This window comes from Bactrocera oleae, chromosome 2 (genome assembly GCF_042242935.1).
Source record: "Bactrocera oleae isolate idBacOlea1 chromosome 2, idBacOlea1, whole genome shotgun sequence".
NCBI classification, from domain to species: domain Eukaryota; kingdom Metazoa; phylum Arthropoda; class Insecta; order Diptera; family Tephritidae; genus Bactrocera; species Bactrocera oleae.
The window spans coordinates 8904337-8927093 of record NC_091536.1 but is presented as its reverse complement, the minus strand read 5'-3'; the positions used below and the strand labels follow the sequence as shown (position 1 = coordinate 8927093).

Genomic DNA, 22757 nt, shown 5'->3' with positions numbered 1-22757 from the left:
TTTGCCGCCATTGTTGCCATTATTGGCAGTTTGTTAATTAACTTTGCTTGCTAAATGTTCGCCGCTGTCTGCCAACCCCGAAATCGATTGCCTTGCCGGGTCGCGCCAGCGCAACACTAAACGCTTGCGCATACGACTACGTACGTTTGGCGTGTTGTGGCAGTGTGTCGTAGTTTCTAATTTGTTTGCAACGCGTTAGCATGTAACATACCGTATATTATATATGTTTGCTTGTAAATTGAGGAGCAAAAAAGCGCTGCCCTCAATGGCAACCGTGAAAATGACAGTTCAGCAAATAATAAAAAAATTCTATATTAAAACAAAAATCGAGCGCACAAAGAGCTTTATATGTACAAATTTATATGTGCATATTTAAATTTGCTCCCGTACAAGCACATCGAGCATTAGCACAATTGCATGTTAGCATTTTTTTCAGCCGAACACTGAACACTTCGACCAAACAGCTGTCCACTTTGCCTATAACAGACGATATTTGCTGCCAATTGTGTTATTTAAGCTGTAGTTTTTTATTTCGGTGTTTTTTTATTTTATACTATTTTCTATACCCTGAACACCCAGCAGAAAGCATCGGAGACCCTAATTAATATATACATAAATGATCAGCATGATGAGCTGAGTTGATTTAGCCATGTCTCTTTGTTTGCCTGTATATACGCGAACTAGTCCCTCAGTTTTTAAGCTATCGATCTGAAATTTTACACCTGTGCTTTCCTCACTAAGAAGCTGTTCATTAGTCGGAACGGACCACTATAACATATAGCTGACATACAAACTGAACAATTGGAATCAATTGCTTTTATGCGAAACTTTTTTATTTGACGAAATTTGGCATGGATTATTATTTAAGACATATCGAATGACTATATCTTATAGCTGCCATACAAACTGAGCGATCGGAATTAAGTTCCTGTAAGGAAATTTTTGTATTTGTGAAGGGTATCACAGCTTTTTTTGGTTCGCATTAGTGACGCCATTTTAGCAAACTGTTTGCAGGCTGGTTGTCATGGCCATTCTCAACATTTGTTAGATCCTACGTTTCAGTTCAATTAATCTAATCTTCTCTTTGACTTGTTGTTTTTGGAAATACGGTTGGATTGACTTTTGTGCCATTTTTCATTTTATTTCGTATAGTAAGTAAACGCTTCTTTGTTAGTTTGTAGCCTCTAAAGGCAAGAAATTGGATTAAATTATAATTTAGACAGTTTTTTGAAGCTTTTAATGAAGAAATGTTGCAATTTATCACTGTATTCACCGCCAAACTAATTTCTTGATTTTATTACAATATTACTCAAGGTCTTCCGAAATAAATACCATTTGATTAAACCCATGACCCAGACTGACCCAAAAAAAAACAATAATTTCACACAAATCCGGTCATTCGAGGAATTGCTTCACGAAGACTAAGTAGTATATTTGGAAGAAATTCTTGGTAAACCATATTATACCGTAATAAAAAAACGATAACCATCACCTTGATTTGTGACCGAGTTTGTCGTGGTGTTTTCGGTTTCGGCTCATTTTTGGACGGCATGCGCTAGATTATTGAACAGTTTTGCCGTCATATTCATAAATTCACGTCTCGTCACTAGTAATGTTGTATTTTTATAAATGTCAAATGCGTCAGTTACGTTTTAAAGCTCTTTTCCGCTCTCTACTCGACGTCGTTTTGGTCTTTGTACGAGTACGAGTCCAGCATTGACACGCTTTATACCCAAAACATTAACTAAAATATATTAGATCGATACATATCTCATATCTATTTGATGCCAAGACGACATTTGTCAAGCACTGTTCCTTTAAATTTTTCGATGTTATCGTCAATAACAGTGGTGTAAAGATGACTCGCATGAGGCAAGGTTTCGATGACTTCACGACCTTAGTGTTACACAATTACTTGTGACTCCCCAAAACAGCGCGTGAATTTATTTTTAATTTTAGCACGATCTTTTTCTTTCCATTTTATTCCTTTTCTCCCCTTCTCTTTCATTTTTTTTCCTTTCTTTTCCTTTCCTTTATCTTCTCTCTTCTATCCCTTAGTTCATTTAGTCCATTTTCAACAACTTGAAATTTTCTTTATAATTGTTCAAAGACTTTTTAATTCCCTCCTTTGTATATTTTTTAAGATCATTTTCCATTAATTTTTATCATAAGCTAGATGCTTACATGGCTTTTTGTGAGGTTTCCAGATTTATAAAGAAATTTGTATATGCTTCCACACATAACCACCACACTGACACACAAAAGACTTAAGCAACGAACTTTATCTTAAAACTCCTTTATTTTGTACTTCTTATTTTTTTTATTCTTTACGCCTGTGGGCTAAGCGATGCGATTATGTCACATGACTATGAAAATTTGACAAACGATTCGTTATAGGCGCTCAAAATGTAACGCTGATTGAAAATTAAGTAAATTTGCTGTGCGAAGAATATATTTCAAAAATTCGAAAATTCTCAATAGCAGCAACTTACACACAATCCTAAGCACTCAAAGCACGCTTGTCCAACCAGGGCGAACAATTTCTTAAGCTAATCACATGAATTCGCAAAATTCGCGGCTGAAAAGTTGAAACTTCAATTAGTCGGCGTCGACAGGCGTGTAAACGGTTTGGCAGGCATAAGTTTGATTGCCTCGCAGCTTTTACATTTGAATTCGCCTTGCAATAAAAGTAGTAAATGCTGCCAGATTGGCTGAATGACAGCGAACAAGTTGAGTGTACTTTTTTGTATATGGTAATGTATTTTTTATTGAAAAAAAAAAATTATAAAAAATTTAAAAAATAGAAATTTAATTTTTTTTAATATTAATAAAACAATCTTTAGTTTCTTTCTATCCGCTCAGTTTGCAGTCATTGCTATAAATCCATATCGAAAATTTATTTCAATATACACTTAACTATGTGTGCGTGTTGGTATTGAAAGCTGAAACTGGGTGGCGTTTGGTGGGTGTGTCGCTTAATTGCCAGAAGCTGTGCTAAGTGGTAATTTATGCACGCTTGCGCATTACAAAGTGCTTACACATACGCTTATACACTTATACAGACATGTGTATGCGCTTAGTCGCATTAAAAGTGTGGCATTCCTTTGCCCAAACACCCTTTGGTTCAGTGCAATTTTTATGCTGCATATATTTATATATATATACATATGTATGTAGATATGTATGCATTTGCATTGCTATAATAATTTATATTTATTTCTTTTGTGACTTTTGCTTGCAAAATTTGACTTTTGACACCTTCTTTTATTAGTCGCTGACGCACGCCCGTCACTCAAGCTGTGCGCGCGCAGCGAGCTTAATGCCGGAGGCCACGCAAAGGTGGCTAACGAAGGCGCTGTATACTAACGGTTTTAATATTTAGTATCATATGCGATTACATAATGGGCAAAATATTCAAATTGAGTGTGTGGTGTATAAATTTACACAAAAAGCGACTTAACTCGGTTTTATGCAGTATTGAGTCATGTTTAGTGATAGCGTTTTATATTCTTTAGACAATATTTATTATTATATGCGTTTAAATAACTACCAAAATATTAATGTGTTGGAAATATATACACGTTTCACACAAAAAACAGCCTAACTCGATTTTATGCAGTACTGAATTTTGTCTTGTAAAAAAGTTTATGTTCTTCAGGCAACTAGTTTTTTGAAATAGTTCCCTCTCAAAACAAAAATTTTAGCAGCAACTATTTATTGTCGGCATGTCGTACTTACGTTCCACAGCTTAATATGCCACATTAACTCAGCTGTATCTGATTTCGCGTTAAGCATTTACTTCATGTTGCCACACATATTTATTACGTGTAGTTGAAATATTATTATTATTTGTCCGTGTTTTTAAATCAAACGCTTGGTTCATGTTACCGCAGCCATTAGTAGCTCGCCCGCTTCAAACGCTGAAGTCATAAAAAGTGACTCTGTGCATTTTAAAATTCTGTCTTTTAGCTGTCAAGTTTATGCTTTGACCATTCATATTTGATTAATTATCAATTAGAGTTGTTATGATATTATTTTTTACGATTTAAATTAAGTTGTTGCTCTTGGTTACTCGTGCTTTTGTTAAGTGGAATTATTTAATGGTTTTTTATTATATTTTATTGTGCAATATTATATGGATTGGCAGTTTGTGATTTATGGAATTATTTCCATATGTATTTCCATTTTTATTTTGAATTATTATTTATTTAATATTTTCCAGATTAAAAGAAACTTAAAATTTTTAAATATTATATTGTATATTATAGTCATATAATATGTACTTATTATTTTCTCTTTGTATTTCTTTACAAGGAAAGTTTAAGATTTTGTGTAGTATAAAAAATATTTCTAAATTTTAATGTTATTTGTCTTTAATATATCGGATTAGAGAACAACGACAAATTATAATCATCGAAAATAGCTTTATTGCTTGTCAAAATATTCACCATTAAGATCGATATACTTTTGTATACGTTTGAACCAATTGCCGAAGCATTTTGGCCACTCTGATTGAGGTATCTCCAAAACATGCGTTCTGAACGCATCAAAATCTTCTCTTCAGGTATGAAAAACGGTAACCTCTTAGTTTATTTTTTACATACGATAATAAAAAGCAGTAATTTGGTGCCAACTCAGAACTATACGATGGATGACTCATCAAGTCAATGCTTTGAGTGCTCAAAAATGCAATTGTTGCAGTCGGCGTGTGAGAGCTCGCATTGTCGGGCTGTAGAGTGATCCTTCTCTTGAGGTTATTTTCCTCATTTCTTGAAAGGCAACTAAGAAACAAATGGTTGTGTGCCAATCAGAATTAGCTCATAGGCGTAAGTTCATAATTCATCACCTGTCACGATGTCACAGAAGTTTTTCGAAGCACCGCTATCACATTTTCTTAACATTTCTCTCGACCATTCAAACTTTTTTGAGCGATTGAAAAATTGTGTGTGATCCAACGTGAACAGTTTTGTTGCAATCAAATATTCATGCAATAATGAATGTATTCTGGTCCTATGAAATGCCTGTCTCAATCCTACGATAGGTCACATGTCAATATGCGCACAGCATCAATAGTTTCCGGAATAACAACTGATTTTGAATGACCTTCCCGAAATTCGTTTTAGAGTGATCTACGACCACGATGGCATTCGCCGTACCATAAATAAACATTGGTCCTTGATGGAACTTCATGGCGAAAAATTTAATGAAGTATATCAATACACTGTTGCTGAATTAATTCACGCCAAAATTTGTAAAAAATAATCGCGCCTAAATGTTCGGATTTAGTCGAGGTGAATACTTTAAGTTACTGTAAACAACACAAGTAGCGCTCGTATGTCAAAACGTTTTGGGTATGTGCAACATTAAAACTATTAAACTTTACGATAAAGTTGTGAATTGACAGATTGCAACAGTAGGGTTGCCAAATCCCGAAATATAAAAGGCAACCTACATATATTCTCAAACTTTTATTGAACAACTTTTTGTATTTATAAATATTATTATTAATTTCCCTTATAGAGTAAGAAATATTCCACAAGGCAGGATGTTTAGCTTAACTTAAAAAAAAAATCGTTAAACATTAAACCTTTCCCACATAAATAACACCGAAATATTTGTTTTTAAAAATATCATAACTTTGAAATCGTTTAGTTTTGTAAAGTAATTTTATTTTCCTAAAAAAAATTACCTCAGGGCGATTATTTTTGCTAGACAACAATGTATAAATTTGGCTCACCCTAATATATATATACATATATATATATACATTAACAAAGGGAGTGGGTGAAGCGAGCTGTGAATGCAGCAATATTTTTTACCTAACATTTAGCAGAATTGAATCGTAAACACACAATTTTTTCAAATTCGCAGTCGTACGAAATTACTATGTTCACCTTACAACTTGTTTCGGGAGCGCAGAGTTGCACCGAAAATATTGTGTACACTTTTTTTGTACCGTTATTGTACATATTGCTAGCGATGAATGACAACTACGTAAGCTTGTCGGTTAAAAATTTTTAGTTTTAAAAAATGAACCGAAAAAATAACAAATATAAAATGAAATCAAAGGCTACCAAAAAAAGAGAGTAGAAGTTGTAGGAAAAACATAATTTTATATAAGAAAATACAATATATATATAAAATCAATGAAATGTATCTTAAACAACTTCAAGCACTAAGCCCATTTTCTAACACCAAAATACGATTTTTGTTCAAAACACGTGAATTTTGCCATTTTGTGTGAGATTTGGCGAGGTAAAAGCTAACAGTTCAGTGCGCTGTGCGGCAAATTAATCAAAGCTTGCTAGGCAGCATTTGGTGGCATGCAACCGAAAGCAAGTTGCAACCTGCGGCTGCTGCGAAAACAACTGCAGGTTGGTGTGTTGCACGAGTATTGTTGTTGTTGTCTTCATTTTAGTTCGCGTTTTTGTTGCTATTAGCGTTGCTGTTTTTTGTTGTGTTTGTTTGCAGCACTGACAGCTCACAGAGCAAACAACCTGTGACATGCGCGTTGTAATGTTAAATCTGTCGTCAGTTGTCAAAGATTAGCATCACTTTTTTGTAACATTACATTGCTGGTGTTGTTGTTTTTGCTGTAAGTTGAGCTGCAGTGATTTCGGTTGCATGTTGCTAAGCGGCCGTGTTGCTGTATAGTTTAGTTGTTGCATTGGTTGTAATGTGAAAAAGTGTTCAACAAAACGTATTTCTCAGCATTTTTTTTTATTGTTGTTTAATTTTTTTGTTAATCTACGCTTAGCTTAAGTAGCTTGTAAACTTGCTACTAAAGTTGTTGCCGTTTGCTGTTGTTGTTGTTTTGATTTTGGCCTGCCACTTGTAGGATTACTGTTCGAAAATTTTCAGCAGATTTCTTTTTTGTAGTTTTAAGGTTAGAAGAGTGGAAACGAAACAAAAGTCTTGTAAGAAAAATTATTATTATTTTCTTTTTTCGTAAAATCCATCAGATTAAATGCTGACACAGATGCTGGACATGCCTTTCAAAATTACTAGCATGGCTTGTAAAATAGGAGCAACTAAAGAAGTATTAGTGTGGGTATATTTAATTTTACGGATATATATTTTGTATATTTATTCTGCAAGAAAAATAAAATTTATGTGTAATTCCTTCTAATAATTGCATAACTTATACTGTTAATTAATTAATTTTTTTTTATTCAAGGAAAATAGTAAAATAATGGACACATTAGGGAGGTATAAGAATATTAGTCCAATAACAATAAACCAATAAAGCCTGTCGTGTCAGTATATAAAAAGGCAAATTTTACAACGTTTGTGAAAATATTTTGGGCATATTTCCCAAATAAATATCGATATTTGCATTGCTATACTTAATGCCTATTTTTTTGTAAATATTTATATGTGTATCACGAGTTTCTTAGATACCTTTCGTTTGTTCAATATTGGCAACGAAAGTTTTTTTGTCAATTTGTTTGACTTTTTTTTTAAAGGTGACAACCCTTCTCAAATTATCTTTTACTCAAAATTTTTTTAAATTTGTTCGATTTGATATTCCATTTTGCCATTTAATTGCATACAAAGTTTTAAACAGCTGGCAACCCTTTTTAAAGTATTTTCGAGTTAAATCTATTTTAAATCTGCTTAATTTGATACCCATATCGAAATTTAATTGTATACACATTTTAAAACGGGTGTCAACCCTTCTTGAAATGCTTTCGAATTAAAACTTTTTCAACTATGTTAAGTTTGATATCTCTATTGTAATTTAATTGTATAAACAATTTTTAAAAGTTGACAACTCTACTAAAATTATCTTCGACTTAAATATTATCTGAATGTATTCAATTTGATACCCAAATTGAAATTTATTTTTATACAGAATTTCAAACATGTGGCAATTCTTATGAAAAATGCTTTCAAATCTAAGCTTTTCAAGAAGGTTCCCATATTAAATATTGTTTATGTACTTATCATTTGATGTAAATAGTGTTACAAGATTGCCAACTTATTGGATTAATATTTGTAAAACAGGTGGCAATCCTTATCATAAATAGCAAAGGAAAAAAAATCTGTTATACCTGTACGTGCACTTTTAATGTTTAAAGCACACAAATTTGATTTATGGCTGAATTAATAGCTGAGATATGGCCTTTTCCGATTAAAGGCATATTGTAGGCGTGGCAATAAATCGGAGAACTGAACAATTCTATTTGCTATGAAAAATATAATGTTTTTCAAAATAATTTACCACTTACCATTGAATGTCCCAAATATTCGGCTGCATTATCGGATATATAAAGCAATTTCCCGTTTTGCGTCAGCATCATGAGGAAACCTGAGAGTGCCTGCAAAGGTGAGAGAAATGCTTTTTAATGCAAATTACTCAAGCAAAATATAAAGAAAAACATAGCTAAAAGGTGTGCATTTCGTAAAAATGCAATAAATCTTTAAGTGGGAAGAATTATTTAGCCAAATTCCAGAGACAGTGTCAAAATTAATGTCGCATTAAAGCAAACAACTCAAATTTGCTTAAGCTTTAATGAGCTTAACCAACGAGTAAGTGAGTAGGCAAGTTCCAAAACAGGTTGTTGTATTTAAATTTGAGCTGAAGCGCAGCTGAAAATTAAAAATTATACGTAAAAAAATTGAAATTTTTTTTTTAAAGTTTCAACTTTTTTTTTTTAAAGTAGTAAAAAAAAATAAGAAAAAAACTTACGTTGCTGTGAGAAAATTATATTTTTGCATTTGCCATTCGCAAGTTTGTTTCTTCAACACTTATTAAATGTATACCGCATGCAAATGTGTCGGTGAAGAGTTGCTTTTGGGACCTCAAATTGTATGCACCTGAGCGTTCAGCGTTCCATTTACAAGTACGGCTTAACAAAACAACTAAAATGCTTGAGGCAAAATTGTTATCTCTTTGCTTGAGAAGTTGGTAGCTGCTAGTTGGTAGTTGGTAGCGCAAATATCTGCTTAATTCAGTCACGAATATAGATCAATCTGCCGCAAATGGACTAACAATGCTAAGCCGAAGCGTCAGTGTCAAGTGCGCGACAAACAGCACAAACAACAATAATAGCAATAAGAACCAAACTAACTGCATTTAAATTCATAGATATTGGTTAGACAAAAGACAAAAAACAAAAAAAAAAAACAAAAAAAAAAACAAAAAAAAAAATAGATGAAAATAAAAATATCAGCAATGCAGCACCGAAAAGCTATTAGAGCTCAGTGTTGGTAGCTTGAAATAGTTTGAAATGTATATCAGAATCAAACGGTAGCTGCCAGCAAAAGTATAATTCTAGCTCACCAGCATGCAAAATAGATATGTGAAATAGCGAAAAGTATATATATATATACGAGAGTACGAGGGTGGTATGACAAATTGAGTTCGGTGTGGAATTTTTCATAAGCTATTTTAGTTTTGGAGTATCTCAAAATTTGCTTGTAGTTCAGTAGATGTTTCTATATAAGAACCATTCGATACCACGATTAAGTATGTAAAATAATCAAATCAAATTTATTATAATGTTCTGCAAGAACGGCAAGTAAAACTGAAATTATTTTATTTACAAGGAGGTACAAGATTCCAAACGTGCCTTCTGCCCTTTTTCGGAGGTGCACTTCATTAACCTGTTCATAAGGTGCAACACCTTGGGCTTATCCTTGATAAGAAGCGTTCATGGAGGCTAAAATTGAGGAGAGAGTAAAGAAGTCATCGGTTGCCTTATATGGCTATAGAGAAGCTATAAGAAAAGGGTGGGGACTCTTACTTATGTAAGTATTTGGCTCTACGAAATCGTTATCGAAAGACCTAGGTGCATCATCCGACAGCCACCTTACTTACATACCTAACTAGATATAATGTGGAGGGATTTATATTTTTTTTATTTGGGGTTGAATTACAAAAAAAAGCGCCACCCTTTGAAGTAGTAAAATTTGATATTTGACAATCACGGTTCGACCCGACACCCGAACATAGAATATTTTCGCTTTCGACAGCCTTTCAAATCAGCAAAAACTGCAACCGCGCTCCTCGAAGTGGTAAATAATTAAATTTGCTAACTGCAGGTTTATATTCAGAGTACCGTACTTACTACCATTATATATTAGGGTGCAACGAAAAAAAAAATTATTTTATTTATATATATATATTACCAATATATTATATAAAATAATTATTACCAATATATTATATAAAATAATTTTTTTTTTGCTTAGCCTGAGCGTAAAATTTTTTTTAACATCTAGAGGCTGCTCGATGTTTCGAGTTAAAATTTTTTTTGGACAAAAAAAAATTTTGTTGGTTTAAACTCTTCACATTTATTTCGAAACTTATTATAATAATTATTTTAACGCTTAAGGAAAGCATGTTGTCGTTTAGGACTTTTTTAAAACTCCAATAATGACCACAAAAATTTTTCTAAGTTGATAACTTCAACTGGCCAGAAAGAGGACTCTCCACAGCTTCTAGAACACTTATCAAAAATTTTTACGAAATAAAAATTTTAACTCTAAACTTTATTTGAAAGTGAAAGCGGCCCGCCTCTAGATGTTAAACAAATTTTTTTTTCCAAAAAATTTTCTTGTTATATAATCTACGAATTTAAACCGCAGGCTAAGCAAAAAAAAAAAATTTTTTTCGTTCCACCTTAGTATATATATGATAGAAGTATATGGATACATTTGTGCATAAATACATACTAGAATATATAGCGCCAAAGTAAGTGCCAAGTTGGCTTGCAATTCAACGCCTCAATTACACTACAGTGAGCAACTGCGGTAGAAGCAGAGACAGCAGCAACACTGGCTGCCGACCGTCACTCGCTCCAAACCCACTGTGGTTACATACCGAAAAGCAAACGTATGCGCTTACAAACAAATGCCATTCCAACAATTCCTTTGCGCTTTAAGAGATGCAGCGATTCCAAATGCCAGTCAGCCAAGCCAACCTAACTCGTCCAAATAGAGACACAATACTTTGGCGATTTGGATTTTCATTTCAATTTCCTAGGAACTCCGCGTATACAAGCCGATTTGCGCGAGCTACAGTAGCCAAGCCAAGTCATGCCAAGCAAAGCGAAGAGTAGCTGCCGAGCCACTGTGACAATCAATGTGTCTTGTGGTGGACAAAAATAACAATAAAAGCAACCACACAACAATAATAGCAGCATTAAGATATGAATTCGCGTCGCAGTACAGCAGTCGGCTCCAGCGACCATTTTGCGCGATAACAGCATTTCACATTTAATAGAGTTGTTTCCGATGAAGACATTTCATTAGTGTCGCAGTCATCAGTTGTTGGGCCCCAGCTGGATACGGTATGCTGTATGTCAGCGCTGTTGTGCAGCGAATTTTTTCACAAGTCACATATATATACACACATATATTTATAAATATATATACATATTCCCATATGTGTAAATTTGCTGCCTCTGCTCGCGCTGTTACGTCACTTAGTCGCCTTCGGTATGCTGATGAGTCCAGATGACTCGCTGACAAGCGAACACTTTCCGCTCAATTTATTCATGCCACAAATAATGCTTTGGGTCCGCTTGCTGCGTCACCTTTTACAGGCATGCTCATTTAAATACAATTTATTGATTTAATTTAGACGGGCGTGTCTCGGTTGGCCGGTTGGTTAGTTCGATGGACAGATGAACTATTCTGACTGACAAGTTGATTGCGAGGTGTTCTTTGAATTTGCTGACAAAGTGATGAACGCAAATGGTTTTGTTTACTTTTTGTGTGACATACCGACATGTATGTGGTTGCAAAAACAAATTCACACTTGTATACAATATATTTTTGAAAAACTTTTTTGTGGTGATCAATTAAGAATAATATTGTCATTATTATTAATGCATTTTTAAATTTGAATATTTTCTCGTTAAGGCAATCAATAGAATCTGCTCCAATAAGTTTTTCGGTTATCGGTATCTTCTAATATGATATCGTATTTAACAGACTTTAAACATTCATTATACGTGTTTTTGATCACGTACTTTCTCTCTGAAGTACTCACGTACATTCTACCGATATTTGATCAGAACTGACATATTTACGAATTTTAATTCAAATCTTTAATATCGCCTTCAAAATAGGCTTCTTTTGATCCAACACAAGCAAGCCAAGGTTTAATCCACTTGCACGAGTATATACACTTGTTATAAGCCTCAGCTAGGATGGCTTTGAGTGGCTTCAGCGAATGACTTTTGATGGCTTTAATAGACACATGGCCACGTAAAATAGTAAAAGATCTCCCCCTTAGAAGCAATTCTTACTCCGCCTTTTCCAGCTTTCTTAGCTAAAACCTTACAAACTATTTTATCACGAGCTGTCTATCAACTTAAATCTCAGGACTACAGCTCAAGCAGCTCATTAACCAAGCGCTCAAAACTAATTAAGAATTGCCGTACCTTTTGTACCTTTGATTAAATCTGCTAGGCTGCCCGGAGGGTTATTCTAGCCGGGGTATTGGAAGCTTCTTGCAATCAGAATGACGCATCTATCTCTAATAATATGATGTCTAATGTACTATCGAAGTCATCTGGAGGGGGAACAAACTTAACACTTCCCTCCTGATTTTCCCATTTCTGACAGACTAAGATTGAAAGAACTGATCTAAGCATCATAAGATAAATTACCTTAACAAGAGTGCTAGACTAGCTTCAAATAGGAATTTGCGGTTCCGAATTCTTTAGTGGCTGATAAACCCGTCTAAGTGCGAACAGAAGAAAATTTCGTAGCATTACCCACGATTACTAACTTAATCCAGCAATGCAGACCAAAACGAATTTAATTGCACAAAGTTTATCAATTTGCTCACTATACACTTTTCTGAATATTTTGGGAGTTTAATATGAATGTGATGAAAATTCAATATTCCTAGGTGTTGGGGGTATGCTTAGCCCGAATAAAACTTATTAGTAAAAACTTTTAGTTACTATAACTAGTTTTAATAAGTGTGTCCTTTGCAAACTTTTAAGCTGGTCATTTAAAGTTGTTTACTGTAGAAAATTTATTAAAATATGAACAATTTTCTTAACTTATTATACTTTTATATGATATCAAGTTTGTAGCTTAAGTCTTTTGACGTATTGAGGTATGACATGGTGTTCGCTGTACTTTCAACATACAAGTATATATGAATATTTAAACATTAATTTTATTTTTGGTTTACTGTCGTCTAAGCGCAATGGAATTAGGTTTACACGTTTAGTGATTTTCAGTTTTTGGCTTTTTTATGCATCTGACCTGACCCGACTTACCCCAGTCGCCATAAACCTATTAACGATTGGCACCCAAGTTTTGCACACATACATACATACTTTTGTATACATATGTGGTAGTTCCATGTGTAAAGTATTTGTAAGTGTGCATATTATGAGCTGTGAGCGCATAAATGCGAAGTCTAACAAAATTTTTGACACATGAAACGAGTTTGGAATTTCAGTAAACTTATGGTTATTCATAGTTCAAAAGTGCAAAGTGAGAGGAGATAAGTGCAAAATAGAAAAATACAAATGTAGTGGGAACAGTTTAGTGAATTCAATATAAAAGACAAATGTAAATATTATCGTAGTTTTTGAACATTTTATAGATAACATTAATTATTATACCGAATTTTAGGATGAAAGCTTGAACAACATGACGCAAAAGTGTTCTTTGATTTCAATTTATGCTTTTGGGCATCGAAAAAACCCTAATCACAAATATAGTTGAAAGATCGAGTACGGAAAAAATCCACTAGAAAAAACAAACAGTGGCATAAGAGATAAGTTTACACGATATTTCTTGAAAGAAAAAAAATTTTCACAACATAAAACTAAAACTAGGTTATTTGAATTTTTCACAAAAAATTTTCAGGTTATATGCAAAAAATATGTGTACAGAAGTTATAGACATTATCATTACCTATAACATTGCCATATAACTTTTTTCTATAGGACTCGTAGTTTTGCTGGAAATCGAGGTAAACCGTTTTTAATCCTTAACCGTTTTTAATCCTCCGCAGATCGTTCGTAAATTATTTTTCCCTTAATGTTTGTTATTGTATCTTTCGTTTTCGATGAGCTTTAACTTACTATGAATATCTTTCTTTTTTTTATTATTTTTTATCAATTTCAAAGGCTTCTGCGTTAGTCTAAGTAAATTTCATGTAGCTTTCAAACGTTTCTGAAAGTTTTCAGCCGCGCTTAATTGAGTTGATTGAAAGTTTATTTTTAATAAATTGTATGTCTTATCTAAGGGTCTAAAGGTTATAAAAAATAGCTTTTTTTAATGCTTGTATTTAAAATTTTCACAATCTGTAGAGCTTTATACTTATACAATCTCATATGTTATATACTCGTACTACGATGGATGATCTAGAAGAAATATTAAAAATATTTTTATTTTTATATTGCGAATTTACTTTCTTCGTAGTGGGGAAAACATTAGACAGTTGTTTTGGCGACTTTAAGCTTTTGAAAAAACGGAATTGAGTATCTGCAACTAATCTCGTATAAAAAATAGCACAAAATACTGTAGAATACTTGAAATATATATATTGACAACAGCAATAGGTGAGAATACTTTTACTAACTAAATGTCGATCAGTGGTTAATGCACTTCCAAGTAATCCGAAAAGAAAGTTTCTTCAGAATGGCACCTATTCGGTTCATTGTACTCTTCCGCTCTAACATTAGTTATGAGCTGCTGTGAGCTTGGCTGGCAATTAAGAGGTTCTCTGAACTACTTGCTCACAAAGTCCAGCTCACCGCTAGGCAGGTGTTCTGACTGGATGTATGAAGTAAGGTGATGGGAATAAGCTATACACTTTCTCCTCAATTGTCCAGCTTTTGTCAGATTTGAGGTAGATACATTTCTTGCTAGCTACACGGGGAACCAGGCGAAGTAGCTGGTATTGATACTGACCATGAGTTTGTTTAAAAAAAGAGCCTGGACTGAAAAATACATGAAAAGTTCTAACAAATTTCAAGAGTTTGCTTACGGTTTTCTTCAATAACTGTGAAGTTTTGTATAAAAACCTGGTATAAAATAGTAGAGTGAAAATCTTGAAGGATAATGATTTAAAATCACGGCTGCGAATTTTTTATCCAAAAATTGTGGATAAAAAAAATATTTTTTTTCCGAAATTAAGATTTAAAATTTAACATTTTATTTTTTAATTTGAATGAAGGACACAAACGGGGAAAATGTTAGTTCTAAAACAATTTATTTTTAAATAAATTTTTTTTTTGTTTTAATGCAGTATGTGGGAAAAAACTTTTTTTCAAGTCGGTATGTGGGTTTAAATTTTAATTTTATTTTGAGAACCAAAAAAACGAGATTAAAAACTAAAAAAAAAATTTATTCATATGTTCATTCAATTATTTTTTGAATGCATTATTTGCAACCTTGCCCAAAATAAGTAAAACATGATAATAATTAAGTCTATCTCAACACGTTGCGTTTTAAGTATGACCTTTTACCAAAGCAAACTCTTTAGTTTTTCCTCGTCCATGTTGTCGACCAGATTTGGTTTTTTCATTGGATTGATACGTTTGCTTGCTTCCGAAACTGAAGCAGTTAATGAAAGAACAGAATTTTTCTAACTTTTTGATTAGTATAATACAACGCTGAAAGCACTGGAGGCAACACAAAATTTTAGTTGAAGGAAAATTATTTGATAAAAATTAAAATTAGCCTTTCATTTCAATTGCCTCACACTAGTTCCAAGTATTACGTAGGGAGCTTCGGCTATGCTCTTGATTTTGGCTAGTTTCAAATACAAATATTTTATTTAAATTCGCACACTTCAGTTTCTTCAAGCCTACAAACTTGTATTTATGTAAGCCTACAAATATTTTTAACATATATACTCGTATATGTATGTATATATCATATGTTTCTAGGTATACTTGTATTTTGGTTTTGCCATATGCACTTCACAAATTGTGGGAACAGCGTTGCATTGCTGCGCCCTAATTGTGAAAAATGTGAGTTTGCGCAGAAATAGCGCACAACAATAATAACAAGACGCGAATACACACTTTTCAAGAAACCTAACAACAAATTGGCAGTCTACAAACGAAAAAAAAAGTACAAATAACTAAAACGAAAACAAAAATGAAAACAAAAAAAGTATTAAAAGTCACACTTTTACCAGCTAGAAACGACTCTACAATTTGCTGCAATTTAAAAATAAAATAGATACACACACATTTAACCACATATCTATATTTATATGTATGTAAATCGGAAGTTGTGGCAACAGATGTGCAATATGTTGCACGCAGCTTGAATTTTGCACGCGTCTATGCCTACAAAATGCTGCGCGAACGCAATAAACTCCGATCTAAAATAGGCTAGGCGGCGCTGCAGTTGGCTTTATGTAACGTGGAGTGTTATTTTGTATGTGGCAGGCATCGGCAGAGTGTTGCTTGTATAGACACATGTAATTGCCTGTTTTGTGCGGGATTTCAAAGGCGCAAATTGTGGCGTTGCTGCATTGGATGTGTGGCAGTTATTCGGTTTATGGCACTGCTGGTAGACAGGGGGTCTCAAACATGTTTTTTTCGTCTTCGGAAAACAAATCATACAACTATTTGTAACATATACCGTAGGGACTAGGAAATGTTCGTATGATAACCAAAGACGATTTGGTATTGGACGTCTAAAAAAAGGTCTTACGAATGAAAGTCTCAAATAAATCTACAAAATGGTTTTGGCTGAGCCAAAAGTGAAATTAGTTCAGATATGTAGCACACTAAAGGCTTGCGTAATACAAATTCGAACGCATTGAAAATATTTTCATAAATATTGGGGTATTCGACAGCTCAGAGCAAATATTTTGCGGGAGAGAGCCCTTATATTTATCGATGGATCACCGTGTTGAAATTGAATGAAAACGATGGCAGAATTGAATGTATTGAGATTGCTATGGCTGCCGCATCTACCGTACTCTTCGGAGTTGGTCCCTTGTGACTTTTTCTTGTTCTCGGATCTTAACAGAATGGTTGCTAAATAAAGAAATCAACAATGTTGAGGTCTGTTTTGAATCTATAGATCAATTGTTTTATGAAAGTAATATCAAAGGGAAATGAAAGCTCCTATCTTTCCAATAATAAACTCGACTTTTGCCTCAAAAATGCTAGGCATAACTAGTGAATTTCAGATTCAATGTTATACTTGTAAGCATATTTATAAGAAGATTTATTTCTTATGATCACTTTTCACTTAAGCTTCATCTTCCTCACAGTAAGAATCGCTCTCTTTTACTATACAAGCTTCGTGAGGCCGTCAATTTGGTCACTTCAAGATATTAAGCGCTTCGGATTTCTTTTTAATAACTAGCTCATATTACAGTTGTCTTCCAATTGATTCATACTATTACATATTTTAACTCTTTGGAGAAAAAACTGCAATTTATAAAAGCATTGAACTTAAAGCTTCTAAACATGCCTATTTTTTCACATGAAAAATCTACATCTACAAAAAGTAGTTTTTTCAAATCGAAAAAGTTATCCGCAAAGTATACTTCAAATCTGTCGTCGTGAAGTGAATGAACAGATCAGAAAAGGCTTCCGTCACTTCTCCCGTGACTTCGAGCTTTAAAGCTTTTTAATTTTTAACAGAAAAAATCACGTTAACTTCGTTTGTACAGAAACTACCCTTCACAGGTGCATTTCTTTTTAGTTTTAAAGGGTATGAAACGATCTGTATGTTGATTTTGAGTTATCAGCTGGTAAGGCAAGTATATGCTATAGTGGTATGAAATACATATTCGAAGATTGAAGCGTTGATTTGGGCAATAAACTATGCCAAATTTCGTGAAGATATCTCGTCAAATAAAAAAGATTTCCATACAAGGACTTGATTCCATTCATTTAATTTGTATGGCAGCTATATAATATAGTCATACGATAACGGCAGTTCCAACGAAAGAGTAGCTTCTTGGCGAGGAAAGGACCTGTACACAATTTCAGACTGATATCTTTAATACTAAAAGTCTAGTGCATAGAATTTTCAACAGTCCTGGTCAAATTTATATTGTACTGAGATATAGGGATACCTAGTCGATGTCTCTGGTCACCGCATCTATGTAGCTCCTCTAAACAGATTGTGGCCCACTGTAGATTCAAAGCGCTGTTGCACTAGTACACCGCACTCTACTTCTTTCACCAAATATTCTCACTCCTCCACCAGCATATCAATATGTGTGTATGCTGGAAATCAAAGATCTCCTACAACAATGCAACATTTGCGCGAAATTAAAATTACTGATTAGAAAATTCATATAATTTCGCAAACGATTTAAGTACTTTAATGGATTCTTAGATGTGGATTGTGTACAGCGCAAAGAAGTCTACCCATTCAATATGCTATAAACTAAGGTAAGTGCAGGCAGTGGGAAATAAATCTATGAATACACACACACACGCACAGAAACAGTGCGAAAGTGAGGGTGAGAAAAGGCAGACAGTGACTGTTGATGGACAGCAGTTGAATAGTAGAGTTACCCACCAATAACAACAACGAATTGCCTGCAGTGTGAGCAAATGCAGGTGTAACAGCAGCAAAGGAAGTGAGCGGGTGCGGCTAGCGGAAATTAAAGGTGAGGAAGTGTACATGCCATGCTGAAGCTAAGTATAAAAAAAAAAAACGAAGAAGTGGAAGAGCGCAGAGTAAAATTTCTTATTGAAATTATTTATTGTAGTTGTTATTGTTAATAGTGGGTGCCGTATGAATATGCGTCTTATTAAATCAAAAACATCAACATACTCACACACTTACATACATGCATACATACATGTGTATATGTGTTGATGTTGTAAGTGATATATTCGACCAAGTGGAATGCAATCGGACAGCTGGGCGAATGAGCCGTTGCATAAAAGCGCACTATTGTGCTGAGCACAAGTAATTATTGTACGCATTGCTTGGAGTAAGCGCTTAGTCGCGTATATGGCTGAGTTGTGGGATTCTTAGAGAAATGCAAGTATTTGATTGATTGCGGGTGGGACGTGTCATTGCTGTGTATTGCAATTATTATGTAAGACCTAATATGCGCTACTTTTTAACTAGTTGGTTTGTAATAATTTTTGTGCCAGTTCTAATATACATCGATATTTTTTTCTCTATAAAAACTATTTACTATTTAATTTTAAAATACAATAATAGACAGGTTTGAATTTTCATTAGTTTTAAATAAAAATGTTTGTTTTTTGGAAATTTTTTTTATTTAATTCTACAGTATTATTTGTATCGAGATTTAAAATACTATAATAGACAGGTTTGAATTTTCATTAGTTTAAAATAAAAATGTTTGTTTTTTGGAAAAAAATTTTATTTAATTCTACAGTATTTTTTCTATCGAGCGATCTTTAAATTTTTCGATATAATTTTTGTGCGTATTAAGATTTTTTTTTTGGTTTAAAATATAGGCATCAATTTCATATATAACATTATTGCTAAGTTTCTTTCCAGCATGCATTCTATTAAGGTCCGAGAACTGATTAGATTCCTAATATAAATATATATGTATATATACATATATTTTACTCATACATTTACATATGTTGGTTATAGAATATTTGTTAACTTACCTTAGAAAAGCCTATATTTGGCGTTGGTGCATGATGTATTGAAATGTCATGCCGTTTAAAAACTGTAATGAGAAGTAAAAATAATGAAAAATCAATCCACAAAAAAAAAAACAAAAAAATCATGAAAAGCACATAAATATAATCTGCTTAAATATATTCATTTAAAATGAGTAATTATTAAGTTCTTATATCAATAAAAAAATCTGCTGTAAAAGTGTATATAACAGATATAGAATAGAAATATATGCAGTCCAGTTCATCATAAGAGTTAATTAATAACTGATATATGTTTATTTAGTTCTTATCATTAGAATGTACCTACGCTGAGCTATAACAATAATAAACAAGGTTATCCTAAAACAAGGAAATCCGTTAACTTCGGGTGCACCGAAGCTATAGCATCTTGAAGGAAAAGGGATGTATGCAAAATTTTAGATCGATATCTCAAAAACTGAGGGACTAGTTTGCGTATATACAAACAGACGGAGGGACAGACATCGCTAAATCGACTCAGCTCGTCACGCCGATAATTTATTTATATTCTTTACTGGATCTCCGCCGTTATATTCTGGGTGTTACAAACTTCGTGGAAAACTTAATATACCCTATTCAGGGTATAAAAATTAAAAAACAATAAGAAATGCTGAAATTTCTGAACCATTTATCAATATGTCTTGATATTAATGTATAATCAAAATTTCTAAATTTTTTTGAGCATCAGTGGAACTAGTACTAGACAGTAGTGAGTTATTTACCATATCTCCTAGACATACATTTAATGGGTATTGAACTTTATAGTTTATTCATTACTTAATCCAAAAATCATTAGATATTTTTCACTCGAGTTGTAAAGTGCTTATTATTCAAGAGTGGAGTACGAATTTGTATAGTATGTTACACCACATGTTGCCTACATTTTGGCGCATTATTGTTATGGTGAATTGAAAACATGAACGTTTTTTATTCTAACTGCCGACAAAGTGTTTTTAATGACGATGTAGGTATTCCTTTCCCCTCAATTAAGTTACTGGAATCCTGTAGAATCGAGTTTAACTCCTTGCACCACTATGCCGAATGAACTGAACCGATTAAAAAAATGCTGAGTGTGTTAGGCAATATGAGAATTATTCATATAATGAAAAATCTCCACCCGAACATGTTGATTTCTGAGTATTTTTTTTAATCAGATATTTAAAATTTTTTTTTTGAAAAAATAAGAAGTTCACAGCTTGGTTGAGTATAATACAGATTTCATAGCCACCAAGTCCAAGTCTTATTCCATTTTAAAGTTGGTGTCCCGGGGTTCTATACTTAAAATTTTGAACTAAACGACACCGAAAAAGTATTTCACCATCCCGGAAATGATCTCGTTACCGCAAGACTACCAGCTCATATATAAAGAACTAAATACATTGTAATGAATAAACTTCCCATTTTAACCACAAACGTTATAAAAAGCTTGTTAAATAGAGTTCAACGTGAACCTTGCTAAAACAATCATTAAGGTGGCAAAACCTCGCGTGAACAAACAGTAAGTGGTAGGGATTTTTTACTTCCTGAACAGAAGTGTGAAAGTTTGGTAAATACGCTTAACCGAAGAGTTTAATACCTTACACATTTATTAGCGGCAGCATATTGAATATCGCGAATTGATGATAAGACGTTGCTGTACAAACATACAAACAGCCAAATACAGACTTGTGTGTGGCAGAAAGGCAGCAACGGCGAACGGGCACTCACTTTTGATGTTTAAGTATTATACACTGCAGTAAAACTCTGAGATCATACTGGTCTAAGATTATACATTTTTGAGGCAAATGGAATTAGTGTGAAAAATACTACTTCAAAATTAGATTTTTCGGTTGGAAAATGAACTAGTCCGAAAAGAAGTGAAATTGTATCTATTATAAAACGACGTATAAAGTTTTTATGACCCTTTATCATTTTTTTAATTATAAAGTTTTCTATTTAGCTTCCAATTATGTTAAGTTCTTTGGTCAATTTTGAAGTGGTTTGCAACTAATACTTTTCTACAATAACTGTAGTCTGAAAATTTACATCTATTAATCAAGTTGCAAAATAACAGTTATTTGTTTGTTTGGTTGGATAACACATTCGGTTAGACTAATTGCGTTCGCTCTTCATAATGCTTGTATTTTTGTAAGCGGGTGGCAAAAGAACATACTCAACTCGGATAAAATTTTATTTAAAAATTTTGAAAACGCAAACATCATCTCAGTTGTAAAAATGTGCTTAGTTGTTTATTTTATTAATTTTTTTATTGGTATTCAAAGTCATGTTATCCGAAATTCCATAGCTTTTAAATCTTTTGACCGATTTTCCTCTTTTGAGCCTCATCAATGCATTGGAAATTTATTATATTGGATCAAACCATTCCCTAGACCTCACCGAAACTATGAATTTTTTTTACCTATCCTAAATTTTGTGTTTTATGTATCGGAGAACCTGTATAATATATATATATGTATGATTAGCGTAACAAGTTAATTCGATTTAGTTATATCCCTCTCACCATCTGCGTTCCTAGTATTTGACTAGGTATCTTCACGAAATTCGGCATGGATTATAGTTCGAAGCAACGGCATATTTTCCAGAGAAACTGTTCAGATCGGGCTAATATTATATAACAAATGGCTGGCATATTTGTGAAAGGCTATTATAGCTTGGGCGTATTATAATCGAGTGTTCTCTTGTCGCTTAAAAGTGAACATATCTATACCAGTTGGAAGGTAGTTTGCAACTGGTTTCTTTTGCGTCCGCAAAAATATATTTTTAATTTACTTTAGAAATGGCGCGCACCAAAAAGCTTCTGAATGTAAATAAATATTTAAAGCAAAATGCTAAAATATAAACAATGAAAAATGGTTGCTTCCGCTGTTTAACTCAGCAGCTAACTAATCTTGCAAGCCAACAATTTTTACGTTTTTCACTGCCGCACTAATTGCCACATATGCCTCGAATGCAAACTCAGCATAATGTTGCAAAGCAACAACATATTACAAGCACAAAACAAGCGCACTGCAATTGTTGGCAGCAAATAGTTGAAGAATAAATACCAGTATTAACAGCCAATACGAAATAAATAAATACAAATCGGAGCAACTTAGCGCGCTTTCGTGTAGTATTTGTCAAATTTCTTTCCAGCCATCTGTTTGTTGCAAGGCTTTC

General features: G+C 33.3%; 1 protein-coding gene across 1 annotated transcript in view; it reads right to left on the bottom strand.

Moving 5' to 3' along the window:
• dysf (neuronal PAS domain protein dysfusion) overlaps window positions 1-22757 on the bottom strand; it is a 140089-nt gene that overhangs the window by 27496 nt on the left and 89836 nt on the right. Inside the window, exons 4-5 of the mRNA XM_070108344.1 lie at window positions 19569-19630; window positions 8232-8321 (exon numbers count right to left, since the gene is read on the bottom strand). Coding sequence (XP_069964445.1) covers window positions 8232-8321; window positions 19569-19630 — 152 coding nt within the window. The remainder of the gene's footprint in view (window positions 1-8231; window positions 8322-19568; window positions 19631-22757) is intronic.